The sequence below is a fragment of the Pezoporus occidentalis genome, unplaced genomic scaffold, assembly GCF_034315485.1.
Source record: "Pezoporus occidentalis ecotype Australia unplaced genomic scaffold, CSIRO_AGI_Poc_V1 ctg69, whole genome shotgun sequence".
NCBI lineage: Eukaryota > Metazoa > Chordata > Aves > Psittaciformes > Psittacidae > Pezoporus > Pezoporus occidentalis.
Window position 1 is genome coordinate 1597281 of NW_026916041.1, and position 16269 is coordinate 1613549.

The 16269-nt window shown below is 42.2% G+C and overlaps 1 protein-coding gene across 1 annotated transcript; it reads left to right on the forward strand.

The window, feature by feature from the left end:
* Nucleotides 1–1443: 1443 nt before the first annotated feature.
* MRPL53 (mitochondrial ribosomal protein L53) lies at nucleotides 1444–6067 on the forward strand. The gene is made up of 3 exons (XM_062641551.1): nucleotides 1444–1577; nucleotides 3367–3479; nucleotides 5620–6067. The coding sequence occupies exons 1-3, from the start codon at nucleotides 1489–1491 to the stop codon at nucleotides 5745–5747; spliced, it is 330 nt and encodes a 109-aa protein (XP_062497535.1). The 5' UTR covers nucleotides 1444–1488; the 3' UTR covers nucleotides 5748–6067.
* Nucleotides 6068–16269: the final 10202 nt, after the last annotated feature.

Consider the following 16269-nt stretch of genomic DNA (forward strand, 5'->3'; position numbering starts at 1 on the left):
CACAGAAATGCATTTTTTTTTCCATAAAGGAAGACTAAGATGTATATTTAAAACATAATGGAAACATTAAAACTGACTGCTGTATTTAGTTTTGCTGCTTAACTTCTCTTGGCTAAATCTCAGCGAAGAGGGAGATTTTTCCTCAATGACTATATGATTTTCTTAAAAAGAGGGCTTCCAATAAGCAAAGATAAGATTCTAAATAGAGGTTATCTGTTACAAGGGAAGCTAGATACTTAATGCAGTTCCTGCATATCGGAACCATGGGTTTGTATTGAACATTCCACAGAAATACACATCATGTGTTTAAATGCCGTCGCTACTGGGTTTCCTCCATAACCCATCCCTAACCCTGGCCAAGATCTGGGTGCTGTTGAGCATTTCTCAGGGAGGTTTGTGCCACCTAGTGGAAAATGCCCAGCTGGCACCCACCACATCGACACCCAAACCCCTTGTCTACAGCCTCGGGGTGCAACACCTGTATCTAACCCCTTAGAGAAAAAAGCCCGACAACAGACATATTCACTTCCTGTAGCATTGCTTCTTACAAGTCCCTTTTCTGCTTAATATATTGCAGAATATTGCTTCTAATTCATCCTTAACTGTTTCTTATTGACCTTCCTTAATTTCCCTGAATGTTCAATTGTAGTAAATGAAACACTTCTGGAAGACATCAAGAACTCTCACATCATAGGGACAGATTTAACATACAGAAACAAAACCACCCTTATATTTTAGTTTCTTCATTTAATGGACACTATGTTCTCCTCTCCCAAGTAACAAGTTATAACACAAGAGGAAATGGCCTCAAGCTGTTCCAGGGGAGGCCGAAATAAGATTTTAGAAACATTTCTTTGCTGAAAGGCTGAGCAGGCACTGGAACAGGCTGCCCAGGGAAGTGGTGGAATCACTGTCCCTGGAAGTGTTCAAAAACAGTGTACATGCCTTCCGTGACATGGTTTAGTGGTGGACTTGGCAGTCCTTGGGTAATGGTTGGACTTGATCTTAAAGGTCTTTTTCAACCTCATTGATTCTGTGATTCTATGTACTATAGCTTCCCATAAGTGCTACCCCTCATGCTCTGCCCCCTGCACGAGTCTTAATGGCACAAGGGCCTGCTGCTGCAGAGTCCAAAGAAGGCAGTTTTATGCCAAATTCATGCCAAAAATATGCTGATTTATTTATTCATTTATTCCCTAACTGCATCTACGGTGTTATAGAGCCAGAGGAGGAGCTGGGACCGGTTGATCAATCGGTCCCTCTCCCAGCCTGAGCTCCTCGGGTTATCAGATGAGACTGGGGGGCAGGCAGCCGGCACCCCACCAAAAGCCGTGCCCGCGGGGGGCCGCCCCGCCGCAGGGCTGCGGCGAGCAGAGCGGCGGGCGCCGACTACATTTCCCAGGCGCCTGTGGGGCGGACGGCACAGCGTGACACCGCCTTTTCCCGCCTCTTCCGCGGGGGCTGCTGGGAGTTGTAGTAGGGGGTAGCATGGCGTCAAAGATCCACGTTGTACTGCGGCCGGTGAAGAGTATTGTGGTCCGCTTCTGCCCCTTCGAGTCCAACGTGGAGAGCACGAGGTGAGGGGGCTGCAGGGGCCGCGTCGGCGCCGACCCCGCGGCAGCCTGGGCGTGCTCGGGCCTGCGCCCAGCGGGGAAGCCTTGGCCGGGCTTCCCAGTGTGTAAAGGCCCGGTGCCCTTCTTGCGCCCGCGGGTTCTGTGCGCCTCACGGCAGGGGTGAGCGACGCACTTTTTGCCTTTTTTTTTATTTGGGGAAGAGGGGTAGAGGCTGGGTTTTATGCACCAGACCTTGCCCCAAGGCCCGGGCACGGCGACGGGCAGAGGCCTGCTGCCTCTCTGCCCGTGGAAGCATTGAAGGATCTCGGAGGGCAGGGAGAGCGGCCGCCTCGGCCGGCTGCTGCCGGGGTCGCTGCAGTGGCAGCTGCAAAACGAAGTTTATCTCTCTCCACAGTACCTGAAAGGAGCGTGGAGAGAGAAGCTGGCTGGTCTCTTCTGCCAAGTAACAAGTGATAGGACAAGAGGAAACAGCCTGAGCTGCACTAGGGAAGTTTAGATTAGGTATTGTGAAAAATTTCTTCACAGAGAGGGTGCTGGGGCATTGGAAGGGGCTGCCCAGGGCAGTCATGGAATCACCATCCCTGGAAGTATTCAAAAAACATGTAGATGAGGCCCTTAGTGACATGGTTTAGTGGTGGACTTGGCAGTCTTGGGGTGAAAGTTGGACTTAAAGCTTGTCTTTTCCAACCTAGCTGATTCTGTGATTCTATGAAGCCATTAGAACCGCTGTCACTGCAGTGCCCTGTAACTTGCTGTCATTGTAGCCACCAAAAGTAAGAAGACATTGTGGGGGCAAATAATGAGGGAAAGGGCAGCATCTGTTGTGCCCTCTCTGGAGAAAAATCTCCTTTCCCAAGGACATGCATCTGCTGTACTTTAACTTTCATGCTCATGGTCTTTGAAGGCTTGAATTTATCACAGCTTTGTGGCTTAGTCGAGGCAGAGCCTTCACATTTCAGAATGAGAAGGTGCTCTGTCTGTCTTAGGGGCTCATTTATACCAGGATGCACAGAGAATTCATTCTGTGCTGACTTGAGCAGGATCTGTGTGCCTGAGCAGAGACCCTGGCATGTAGGCATGTGTGTTTAGCTTTACCAGCCTGCCCAGGTAGGTGTCCCTTTCAGTTGATTGGTCTGTAGATGAGGGTCTGTAATCACTAGTCCAGATGCTGGTAATGGGAGAGAAAGAGAGCACAGCTGCTGCTCTAACATGGTAATTAACTATTGGAGAAATCTAAGTTACTGTGCTCCTTGAGTGATGCAAGTTCTGCACCAAACAATTGTAAAATGTCATTTTGCAATAGCTTTACACATCTACTTTTGAAATAAACTTAGTAACACAACTTAGCCTAGAACGTCTTTAAGCACCCAGAATGTCAAGTACCTGTCATGCATTTCAGAAATCTGCAGGAGACTGGTGATGTTACATAAATAAATACTGGGTCAAACCGAAACAATGAAACACTGGCAAGCAACCAGTGTCTTAAGAAAAATGAAAATTGCTGATTTTTCTTTTATTATTATTACTAACCCAGCTGAAACACAAGAACTGCATACACTGAATTTTTGCAAAATTGTTTGATATGTGTTTTACCTGTTAGCCTATAAGGACTATCCATTTAGATTTTTAAGTGATTATCCCACAAGAAGTCTGTCTGAAATTGTTGAATCAAATCCTATTTTGTTTATACTTTTGTTGCCAGCAATATCAAGATACTCAAATTAGTTTAGAAATAGACTTTCTATAGTTTCTATCTACAACATACCTAATATATTTTCAAATATATTTTCAGAAACTTTCTTGGATGTATAAACCATAAAAGAATCCAGGCCACTAATAAAAACTGTGAAGTGACTGCTGATGTGAGACATGATGGATCCGAACCTCTTGTAGATGTTATGTTTGGTAAGGAGCTCATTTTTAATCTTGGCCAAAAAAAGACCTTCCTGGTTTGTGTTGTTATGATGTTATTGTCTTCTCTATGAGTTTCTTTTTTTTTTATTTCAACTGTGCTTACTTTTTTTTTGTTCTGGTCCATAGCTAGATGTTGTGCAGCTGGGAGGGAAAAACAGGGACTCATAACTAGGCTGAGAAAGTTGGGGCTGTTCAGCCTGGAGAAGAGAAGGCTGCTTGGAGACCTCATGGCAGCCTTCCAGTATCTGAAGGGGGCCTATAGGGATGCTGGGGAGGGACTCTTCATTAGGGACTGTAAAGATAAGACATGGGGTAACGGGTTCAAACTTAAACAGGGGAAGTTTAGGTTGGGTATAAGGAAGAATTTCTTTACTTTGAGGGTGGTGAGGCACTGGAATGGGTTGCCCAGGGAGGTTGTGAATGCTCCATCCCTGGCGGTGCTCAAGGCCAGGTTGGACAGAGCCTTGGGTGACATGGTTTAGTGTGAGGTGTCCCTGCCCATGGCAGGGGGGTTGGAACTAGGTGATCTTAAGGTCCTTTCCAATCCTAACTGTTCTATGATTCTGTAACAACTTGATGTCTAGTAAATGTTTATATATATCCTTTTACTATAGTTAGATTTGGTGGATCTTAGATCAAAGAACTGACTTAACTTTAGGGTTGAGTCAGCTTTTGTAGTGACATACTTCTGTGACCTTGCAGTCAGGTACAATTCTTGAAGTTAAGTGTAGCTCCATTTTGATGTAAGAATCTGTTCACTCTGAAATTTCTTCTGTTATCCATGGTGGAGGCATCTCCATCTTGAGAGCAGAAAGGCTGAATACCTTCAGTTGCTTATGCAATTGAATATCTTACTATGCAGTTTGAAGGAACTGCTTATATGGATAAAACCATACATGTGCAGATGGGACATGCAGAATGAGGTCAACTGATGTACAACAAATTTCTTGATTTCCTTTGAGGGTATAGTGAGCCCGCAGGGAATTGATGGTGAAAATTTCATCAGACCTGGAAGCAGCCCAGATTCTAGGCTGTGAACAGATGGCTCTAATCTGCTTTTGTCCTTTTCTCTGGCTGCATCATCTTTCCTGCTGTGCTGTAATGGACAAATATGTCATGTAGCCCATTAAAGTTTTCATTCTTATTGATCATTGATACCTGTTTTTCTTTAAACTTCCATCTATTTAGTGAATCAGTAGATATGTCAAGAATGTTAAATGTACTTAATTTTGCTTGGGAAAGTCTGGTTATTTCAGACATGAAATATGTTGACAATGTGTTTCTCCCCCCTCTGTGCCTCTGTCTTTCCCATGCCTGTCTCTAACTGTGATGTATAAGGACTTCAGCAGTAAAGCTCAGTGTTTTTCACAGCATAAGACCAAACCAGTTTATTTCACTAATCCAAGAGCTACAGCTCTGAATTCTTTGTTTTATGAGAGCTGATTACTTAACAAGTAAAGAGTTTGCAGCCCTTGAAGATGACAAACATGGGGCTGGAACTTGAATGCCGTACATGTTATTGCAGTATATGGGTTTGAGTATGGCTTTTGTATTTGCAAATCTTGGAAAAAAATAATTAACTTAGGTATAGTGCTTAACTTCTACTGCCTCCTCCCTATTTTAAAACAATGCCTTTCAGGATTTTAGAAATCCTAGTCCTCCTTTTGTTCTTTGTTTTTTGGTTTTTTAACATTACAACCACCAGACTGTGTAAACCAATTCATTGTTTTGGCTAAAGAATTAAGTTAAACGGGCCATAGACAACATGCTGCTAAAATGCTGAGCCATATGTGGAAATTACGCCTTCCGGTGCCTTCTGTGCCTTCTGTCAGATGATTTTGAGGGCATAGTATGAGCCATTCTTACCAAATACGTGTTCTTACTATAGGTATACCTAGACAAATGTTTCAGATTTTTCAATAATCACTACAGAAATGAAAATTTCATGTGTCCTATGTTCAGTTTAATATATTGGTTTGTGGGTGAGGCATAATCAAATTCCTTGGTAAGTGGAGTACTTTCTAATCAGACAAAAGGAGTGGGGTGTTTGGATTTATATATACAAAACAGAACTGCACACTTGTAATTGTAATTTAGATTTTGTAACTTCTTGAATTTTTTCCCTTTACAGTTGATGGAGATCGATTGATAATGAAGGGAGCCAACCTGACGACAGCAGAAATGTTAACAGCATTGGGGACCAGGTGTAATGCAAAAGAGATTAAGGAAGAACAGAAAAGCAAGAAGAAGAGCCCCTGAAGAACAGAAAAACAACTGCGTTTACATTTACATGTGTTGAAAACAGCAGGCTGCACAGAAGGCTTTTCTCCTGTGCAACAAAATCTGCAAGAGAGAAATGTCCAAACATTGACCAGTTTAATGTGCAGCAGAACAAACTGCTTAAAGCACAGTGGATCAGCAAGTCTTCTAGCACCAGTGGGTCAGTGCGTCTTAATATATATGAATGGATCTTTCTAAGCAGCTGCCTCTGTCATCTGCATGTCGGACTAATATCGCATGTATTTGCATATAAATGTGAATAATGCACATTACCTATTAAATTAATATTACAGTGAAAACAGGTCTCTTTGGGCATTATTTCCTCAAAATTTCTGTACAGTGAATGCAGAATATTATCAGACTGGTTATTATTTTTGGAAATTATTAAATACAAATGTTTGAAGGCAACTTTGAAAGTATTTATCATAGCTGAGGGACACCAAGCTGCACGTACAGAGTAGATTTTGTAATACTGTGTTTGTAATACATATGTTGCGAAGTCCCTGCCGTTTTCTTCCTCTCTTTTTTAAGAAAGTCTGAGATCTGCTAAATTTAGCTCCTCAGTTAATGTAACCAGGTAGTGGGGCTATGAACACACAGTAGAGCTGCTTGGCCTGCATAAAAGTAGCAAAGTTTAGCTCAAAGCGAAAGGTAGGTTGGTTTTGTTGTTTGGTTGTTTTGGGGTTTTTTTTTGATAATTGGAGAAAAGGGCTATCTTTGACGTTCAGGTTTGTAATATTTTGGTCACTTTTGGGAGATTCAGCTTTATTTGGTGTTTATAGCCCTATGCCCAACCCTGTTATTTATTAAAGTAAATGCTTGGGTGTCACATCTGTGTTGCAAAGCCCTGTGGGTTTGGGAGGGTTGATGTGTCCTCAGACCATGCAGATGAAGGTGTCAACTGCACACGTATTATATGTGCATCAGTTTTGTTGTAGTTCAATTCACAATGAAAATGTAATTCAAGTTCCAGTTTTGAGAATTGCAGGTGCAGTGCTATTGAGAGGCATTCATTCTACCTGTTGTTAATCAGATGCCTGACGTCTATAAATTGTAGTATGTATATTTCCAAAGGGGGCACAAATCTGAAATCAGATTTACCTTTTGCCAAGATCTGTAAATGGATGCTGTCCTTTCTGAAAGCAGCATTGTTTTAAATAGCACTGTCAAGGCAGTTCATTGCAGTGTCCTCAACAGGATGCAGAAGTCAAGGCAACTCGTTAGAGAAGCAGAGCTGTGCTAAAGACATTTGATGATACTTTATGCTGGCCTCCTCTGTGTGTTTGCAACAAACAGAAGAGAGATCAGATGGTTGAGGTAGATGGGTCAATGAAGTTTTCATGTGGGAACAACAGATGTGAGTGGCTTGGTTAGGGATGAACACCCTCTCTGCAGTCTCTTATCCTTTTATTATATTAGACCACCAACTCTTCCAAGTGGTTTTGGAGTGCAGAGCTCCTGAACCTGCTACTGATCTCCTTTCTAGTGGAGGAGTTACAAGAGCATCTGAAACAGAAGATTTTAAATCCTGTCAAGCTGGAGGAGTATTCTAGAAAGTAGACCAAACAGAAATAAGGTGGTTCAAAGGACAGTTTGGTGGTTTGTTTTTTTTTTTCCTCAGTTTAAAAGAATGTCATATTGCATGGCTTTAGTTGAAGTAGCCTTACAGGGAACGTGAGAAGCGTTTAAGAATTACTGCAGAATTACACCTTCCCTGGTTAATGATGTACTCATGTGCTGAAAAGTCCTCTTACTGTAATATATCAGTGATCTTTGTGACTTTTTTCTTTTGACAGTTTTTACAGTGATACCAGTATGTAAGACTTAGTTTTTAATGTGAACCACTTACATCCATCTTAAATAGCCACTTGTAAGTACTTAAAGAGCAAAACAGGGATTAAGCAATATTAAGTGTTTATAGTGTATAGCAATAATAAGTTTCTGTAGCCCACGACTGGGATTTATATTTAAGAAGAAAAAAGGCAGAAAAATAAGATCCCAGTTCAGGCTTTTTATAGCCAAAATGAGTCCTCTCCACTGTTCAGGAAAGGTGTTGTTTTGTTCTTTTTTCTTTACTCCTGCTCTGTAAAGACAAGATCTTGCTCCGTGCTTTCACTTTAACCCAGAGATGCCCAGTCTTTTTGCTTGGGTTAGGGCGAAAGGCCTGTAATGTAGCTGTCGAGAGACGACTGACAATTCAGTGGACACTGATGCTGCTTTTCCTGTGTGTGCTAGTAGCTGAAATTTGCAGGGGTAAAGCTCCAATATTTTGTGCATGAAACAGAAATAATGACTAGGATTTTAGTATGTAAGGTAGAAAGGAAAACATACAGGATAGAAAAATAAAGCTAAAACCATTCACTCTTGAGACTACTAGATACTGAAGTGATATAAACAAGCAATATGGGCAAAGAAGTAATCCTCTGGTGATTATTATGCTAATATGTAGAAAATTGCTCTCCCTGTATCACGCAGATAAAAGTATGAATTCATTTTTCAAGTATGTTAACAATAATCTTTAATGAATTTCTTCTCTAAGCATTTAGATAACTTTGCTGCAAGCTGTTCATACGGTGTCTATTTCTGCTGCTGTTTGACTGAAACAAAGCTGAGTGACCTGCTGCTCGGATATCTTCCTGACGGGCACAGTCTGGGGCTGTGGATGTACAGGGTATTAAGGTCAGTCATGCAGAACAAAGTGTGGCTGGGAGAGCATTGACTTTGAATGTTAATATTCTCTAGCACACTAATCTTGATTACTGTAACCCACCAAGAATGTGGGTGCTTGCCTAAATATAAAAGGGCCTGGATCAGGCCCTAAACCCACTAGGATTAACTAAAGACAAACACAGCATCACGTAGGGCATCTGATAGCAGGTGATGACATTAAAATGCCTAGATCTATAATACCTCGAGATTTAAAACAATGATTCGAATCATCTTAGACCTGTTCATTGTACAAATGCATATTTATTTAGAGGTTCTTGTCAATGTGTAGGGAAAATAGTCCTGAAACAGGTGAATGTGCCATTCAGATCCTTTTTTAATACCTGCAGCACTGATTTTAGGGAACAAGAATAGTGTCTTCATTAAATATTTCAGCCAGGAGCAGCAGTGTTAGTGAAGGTTTCCACAGCAAGTTTTAACTACTAGGTGGCCCAAGTAAGTACAAAATCGCAATGTCCTGATGGCTTTCTTGCAGGGTAGGAACAAGTAGAAACATGCTATCAGAGCTAGTTCACATAAGCCAGTGCTAATTCTGTTCTCTGTTATCTGTAGAGATTTCAATTTGGGCAACTTGGTGCTACATACTGTAGGAAAAACTGTACAGTACACTATTGCTGTGCAAACCCCACTTGAGGAGTGGAAGATGCCTTAAATCTCAGTTATTTTGAAAATGTTACAATCTAACATGTTTCTGCTGTTTGTGAACATGCAAAAGGTGTCATCTAGTAATTCCAGCAAATTGCCCACAAGAATTTGCCCTGTTGGACTTAAGGAATGCATTCATTTTGGTTGGCTTTTCCTAGTTCTTCACCTCTACTATATATGAATTTTGAATGACCAAGGAGTTTGCATGGTGTAAGGACACTCCTCCACCCCCATGCCCCCCGCCCTTAAATATCCTTTGACTGCATTTAGCAGTTTTCAAGACTTTTACTCACAAATGTAAGATACTCAAGGTGCACTCTCAAGGTGTACACACCTTGTTTAAGAACTGCTGGCTTATTGCCCACCTCTTCAACTAAATGTGCAACCAGTTTCCCTGGACATCAGGCCTGCTTCTCCACAGAGTAGTTTGGAGTCACCTTCAGACTGACAGGTCACCTACCAGCAGTGCTTTTCCCCAGTGCACTTCCCTCCTTCCCTTCTGGTGTAATAGAGTTTTTCCTTCCTGGTACTATTTGATCGCATCACCTTTTTCCTGGAAGGCCTGAGTCACTCTTCTGAGCCTTTTTTATTGTCTGCCAAAAGCTTGCAGCAGCTTTAAGCTGCCAAGGTGCTTTGCTCCTGGTGGGCCACTATTTCTTCTCCCCACTCAGCCTTGTTCTGTATGCTCAGAAATGTTGGGACAGGGCAGCATGAATGCTACTTTGCTTCTGATCATCTTTAACTTAGCAACAAATTGTCTTCACATTGAGCTAGCCTTCTCAAGATTTTACAAAACTAAGGCTGTGCCCAGGAATAGGTATTAGAGGTGTGAGGGCAAAGGAGTTGCCAACCGCTTTTGATTTGTGTCTCATTAAGTTTCAAAGTGGTACTTGGAAGCAGAGTTAAGGCAAGCATAGAGACTCTGTTTGGCTTAAAGCAAACATAGAGACCGCTTGGCTTAAAGAGGTCTCATACATACTGGCAGTGTTGCCAGCGATTTTTAATAGTGCATCAAAAGGAGATCTCTATATTGTTCTTCACTGGATGAAGCAAGTTGGACTTCCTTACACAGGAAGCAAACATTTTGTTTAAGACAAAATAGTTGGAAAAGTAGGCCAGCAGACGTGTTTGTGAAGGGAATGCTCAGTCAATACGAGCAAAGCCTGAGAAAGATGGATTCCTCAGTGGACAGGTTATCACAACTCAGAATGGCAATTCCTGCAGGAAGTTCAGAGGACAGGCATGAGGCAAAGCAGCATGTTCCTTCCTTACTCAGACATTACTTCTCTGTTTCTTTTGATCACTCCACCCTTTTTCAGTGTGGAGTCAAAGAGCAGCCTTGCTATAGAAAACAGCATGGTCAGCATGCCAAGCCAGCAAATTTGTCACCTCAAACACAGCTCTTGCACAGATTCACTGAATTGGCCTTTCATTGCTGGTAAATCTGAGTGATTTAAATCACTTGCACCAATAAAAGAAACAATAATTATTGTCATGGAGTTCTTAATGTCTCTTTTTCTAGATGGGGCCTTATAGAACTTGTCTTCAAAATGCACTTTTCAAATTTCAAAGTATTTACTGGAAATTGCAAATTTAAGAATTGGATGATTACTGCTGCTTTTCCCTTGCAGAGATGGATCAATATAGTGTTAAGCTGCACATAAAAGTGCCAGAATTGGTACCAAAAACTATCTTGTGGCAGAAGCACAGGAAAAAATCAGGGACCTGCAATGTAATTCTTTACCTCCTTATAGATTTTTCTCTGGTCTAGATGTTTGTCATGGTTTAAGCGGTTAGACCCGCTCTGGTCAGATCTGTCATTATCTCAACTTTTCCAGCCCCATGTTGGGCGCCAAAAAGAACTGTCGTGGTTTAAGCCCAGCCATGCAGCTTGCTCTCTCACTTCCTCCCTCCGTCCTCTCCCCCACTCCCGGAGGGATGGGGAGGAGAATCGAAAGAACGTAACTCCCACGGGTTGAGATAAGAACAGTCCTGTAACTAAGGTATAACACAAACCACTACTGCTACCACCAATAACAATAATGATCAGGGAAATAACAAGGGAAGAGAATACAACCGCTCACCACCTGCCAACCAACACCCAGCTTGACCGAGCAGCTATCTAGCCATTCCAGGTAACTGCCCCCAGTTCTACATTCTGGGCATGATGTGCTGTGGTATGGAATACCTCTTTGGCTAGTTTGGGTCAGGTGTCCTGTCTCTGCTTCCTCCTGGCTTCCCCTGGCAGAGCATGAGACTCAGAAAGGCCTTGGTCAGAGTAAACATTACTGAGCAACAACTAAAAACATTGGTGTTATCAGCGCTGTTCCCAGGCTGAAAGTCAAAACCACAGCATTGCACCAGCTACTAAGAAGGAGAAATGACTGCTACTGCTGACAGGACAATGTTAGATATGCAAGATATGTCCCAGGACAATGTTAGATATGCAAGATTGTATCTTGAGAAGGAATCAAAGGTGTAAATCCAAATACCACAAGGCTTTTCAAATCTAGAAGAGCAAACTGGAGAATACCTGTTGGTCCTGCATGCTTGCCTCAGATGCCAGAGGCAAGAATTTTCCTAGAAGACCTTTTGAACCCAAGTCATGTAGTCAACGTGCTTGGCAAAACATTGTGTTAGGAACTGGATAATAGTAAAAACTGGCTTTTGCTTCCAAATGGTTTTTGCCTCGATTCTTGCACAGCGCATGCTAGAGGAGGTCTTTTCTGAAAGCAGAGTCAGGCCTAGAAACTAATTCTTGAGTGATAGACACCCCAGAGGACCTCTCTCTTCCTGCTGCACACAGGTCTGAGGAGACGTGCTTTTGGTCAACAACTAGTCTTCATCAACAGTGCCCAATGATTTGTTTCACACCTTGTTGCCACAGGATGAAGTCCTTTGGGAGGGAGCCCTGATCTGGTAGGCAGGCTACACATATTCCTAAAGCTTTACAACAGGATTTTGCTCAACATGAAGAGCAGCAGTTGCAGTCCCTCTCAGTCCAGTGCTGCTGGGAAAGGTATTGGTATACATATCACTGTGGGAAGACCCTTCCTGCATAGAGAATAAGTGACAGGCTCTGCCCTCCAGATATCTGTAGCTGTGGTGCTCTCTCCTTGGTGACATCCTGAGAATGGAAAGTAATGCAGTTATTATAACTAATTTAAGCCCTTTTCCTGAAGTTACCTTCACAGTGGTTGGTTAATATCCTTATTAATAAAGCCCTACTTATAAAATTAAAATATAATGCTAAAACTTCATAAACCCTTTCCAAAATCCAGTGAGCACATCTGTAATTTGTGATTCTAAATGTCAGAGGCTAATTAGTCATAATTGGTAGAAATGTTTCTTTTATAATTATTTATTCCAAATTATTTTTCCATTCCTTGCCCTTATGTCCTTATTGTTCCAGGCCACAGAGAAATTACAAAGTCAGGGGTTTTATTTGGCTTTATTTATAGAGATTTGGGGTAATTTTTTGTACAGCTAAAGTATCTAAAAAGCCACACCAGAGCGTTATCTTTCTGAAAGTCTCCTCTATGAGCAAGTACTGCCTGCTAGTTAAGTGTTTGTTTTATGCAGATCAAAGGCCTTTGCAGTGCTAAAGCTACAGCTATGGACAGTTTGTAGTCATTCTGATCTCTTGCAATGACTATGCTGATTATCAAACTACTAAGATTAAAAATGCATTTTTTTTATGCTAATACATGGATGCTTGCTATTCAGGGTAGATACTGCTGCTAAATAAAGAGGGTTTCTTTCAAAGCTTCCAAAATTAGACACAAACTCACATATCTGCAGTCACTGTAAGATGGGCTGCAACTGACATTTTTGTCTGAAATGAGGGAAATGAAACCTGGAGTGTTCTTTCTGGTCACTGCAAGCTCTGGACCTTTCTCTTCTGTCACTGAGGCATGGTAAACTTTGACCTCAATGTAAGCATTTCTCTTTACGCTTGCTTTGAACATGCTGCTGACAGCGTACAGACATACACTGAGGTTACTGGAGTGGTAGTTTGTCCTGGTATTATAGTAATGCCCAGGCACATCAGCAGGGATCAGGCCTATGTTTGGTTTGGCACTGAGTGCAGGCACATGTGAGCCTGCCTGTCCTCAACAGCCAGCCCCTCAGAGCTGAGGCAGCAGTGCCAGATCCACAGCAAGGACTCCTTGGACCCATGCTCCTTGGACTAAGTCATGCTGGACAGTAAGATAGTTTTGTTTTGACTTGGAAACTGAGATGTATCACACAAAGCTTGTTGATAAAACACAGGCTATACCCAGCTCTTTTAGCTCAGAGGTAACAAAATGGTGACACAGTAGAAGATCTTGTGCCTATTGACATACAAATTAAAACTTGCAGGTTCATGAGTTTCTTCATAATCCCTGGTCTTGTATTGCCCAAGAAAATAGCTCCTGAGCTGGAGTAAAGCTTACTTAGGCCACCTAAGCAACCATAACACGTGTTTCATCATGTCTGCCCAGTGATGACATGGCTGGGAAGGGAAAACCACACTTGTACAACAAGAACACAGAAACGAAGCTGTGCTACCTATGCAATTTTTCTCATTCATGCCTTGGGGGTGAGTAACTATTATTCAGGGCCTGCCTTAATTTTTTCCACAGCTAAGGATAGGCTGAAAAGTAAAATTTGGGCTGTGGTGTCCAATATTCCTGGCAGTTTTTTAAGGCTTTCCTAAGAGGTAATCTTAGAAAAGAAGACTCTTAGAAGAAGCCTACCACTTACAGAAGGTGTTACATATACACAATATGTCTGTATACCAGAAGGAAAAGGAGATCCTCCCTTTTACACAGTAAAGCAAAGTGTAGTGCTATCAGATTGGGTTCCTTTCAAGTTAAACATATGGGCAGTTTAATGAATAAAGGTCTAGGGAAAAAGTTACACCAACCTGATCAGCGATATGTTGCAGATGAGGAGGTGGTGCTCTGCCCTGCCTAAGCAGCAGGTATTATGACTCCAAAAGACAAAAAAATAGCTTAGCTTGCTTGGGATGGGTAATGCTATGGCTACGTGAAGAGAAACCTCAAACTCGGACTCCCAACTCTCACGTCAGATGAAGCATTACTGCACAACACACACTTGCCCAAAGGAGTAGAATGAAGGTCTCTGTGCACTCTGTTGCCTTGCTCCTTTCCTGTGCACTCGGTAATGAAGGATGTAATATCTTCCCCTCCTCCAAGACACAAGGGCTTGACTACCTCAGAAAAACATTCACTCTGGCAGGCCAAGCTACCAGGGTGGTGGTTGCTTCTAACGCTTGGCTACGTGCTTTCCGTGCAGCTAATTTCCACAGGGAGGTTTACACTTCTCATTGTAAATCTGATTCTCCTTCTCTTGGACAATGCATAGTTTAACATGCAAATAGGCAAAACTTCAGAGAACTTCATCTGTCTGTGCTGAAACAGTAATACATGACATAGGAACTCAACACTTTCCATATGAATACCTGTATCTTCTGCTTCTCTTTGAGTGTATCTAGAGGGGAGACCACACATGCAAAACAGTTTGACTGTGATGCCAGCCTCAAACCAGGCAAGAATTGGGATTTACAGAGACGGATCCCAGTTGTCCAAGCATCTCTGAATACCTGACCATTTTATTTTGGCTCCTAAAGTAAAAGCCATCTTTGACCACTATATATGGTACTGTCATAGTAAAAAACGCCATCTGTTTTGTAGCTCAGTCCACATGTACCTTCCCCAGAAGGATACATCTCTGGTCTCTTTGGTTACTTTATTTGCTATGTGAGATATCACAGATTTCAGCACTATTCTGTTTCAAAGAGGTTTTGAGGTGTGGCACTGACAGCCAGTAATCCATATCACCGGATTTATTTGCAAATCATTGGATTTTTGTTAAAATTGAGATAGATTTTTCACTGTACCCTGACAGTCTGCATTTCAGAAAAGAGAGATAAGTTCCTCATTTCTCCTTGCATTTACATGAACTGGCATGCCTAGACCTGGAAAATTTGTAAGGCGAATAAAGCAAACCAAATGAGTTGTGGGAAGATTCAAAAACATAGCAATGTTTTGCACAGGTGGGTAGCTGGATCTCCCTGTACTTCAGATCCAGGAATACTGTCTCACCACTAGATGGAAATAGTGGATTTTACATCTTCTGCGGCGTTATCAGCACTTATACCTGAATACTCTTCACATATCGTAAGCCATCTGCAGGCAGCACTGCAGAAATGTGGATCCGAGATTCTTTGCTAGCATGCAGGGAGTAAAGGCAAGATTTCTATTTCTAGAAATTGTCCCCATTTTACAAGACCAAAGACCTCCTAATCCCCAAATCGCTTCTCTTTTGTCCTTTCTGTAAACAACTGGAAAAGCACTTCAGGATGGACAGCCTTTTGGTTCAGCTGCCATGAATTAGGCAGTAATCATCAGCCTAATTTAAAATTTACTCCTAAGTCTCTTGTGCAAGACAAAGAAAGGAAAAAAAAAAAAAAAGATAAAAGTGGAAGTAAGTTGAAAGTCTTGTGTTTCAATGCACCTACTTAATGACAAAAAAGCAACGTGGCTTGCTGCCTGACTAGCAGACGCTATGGTGTTGTTTGCATATTAAAAGCAAGCATATAGTCAGAGAAGTGAAAGGTAATTAAAGGCAGCTCCTCAGGAAAGGACAGTTAGGCAGAAGGAATTCTTAAAAAATCTCAGATGAAGATCGAGCTGATGACTTAGTGTGTGACAAATCTGACCTTTTCTAGAAAGTACTGAACCTTCAGATCGATTCAGTTCAGCTCCGCTGTGCTGCATCACTGCAAAGCATAAAGGGAAGTGCCTGCCTTGCACCAAAACATTTGGATTCACGTCAGCTTCCCCTGTTGTGAAATGCTGGAACCAGCACAGAGCCCTTGCTGTCTTCTCTGGTTTTGACACCTCAGTCTCAAACTCCTCCACAAAAGTACCAGCAGAGAAACAGCCCCGGCTGTGCCACCAAATAACTCCAGCCGTGCCTTCAGATTTTTGTTTTTCTGGTCAGGACAAAGTAGCTCTAGGGTCCATCCAGCCTGAGACAAGGCCAAAAGAGGCAGCGATTGGCATAACCCTGATGCTGGAAACAAACCCTGGGGATACACTGGAATTGGGATTTCTGTTGT

What these genes read in the sequence shown, in the direction of transcription:
- MRPL53 (XM_062641551.1), top strand. Translation starts at nt 1,489, where the DNA reads ATGGCGTCAAAGATCCACGTTGTACTGCGGCCGGTGAAGAGTATTGTG. An exon ending in TCCAACGTGGAGAGCACGAG is followed by an intron (nt 1,578 to 3,366) that starts GTGAGGGGGCTG and finishes ATATATTTTCAG; the next exon opens with AAACTTTCTTGGATGTATAA. An exon ending in TCTTGTAGATGTTATGTTTG is followed by an intron (nt 3,480 to 5,619) that starts GTAAGGAGCTCA and finishes TTCCCTTTACAG; the next exon opens with TTGATGGAGATCGATTGATA.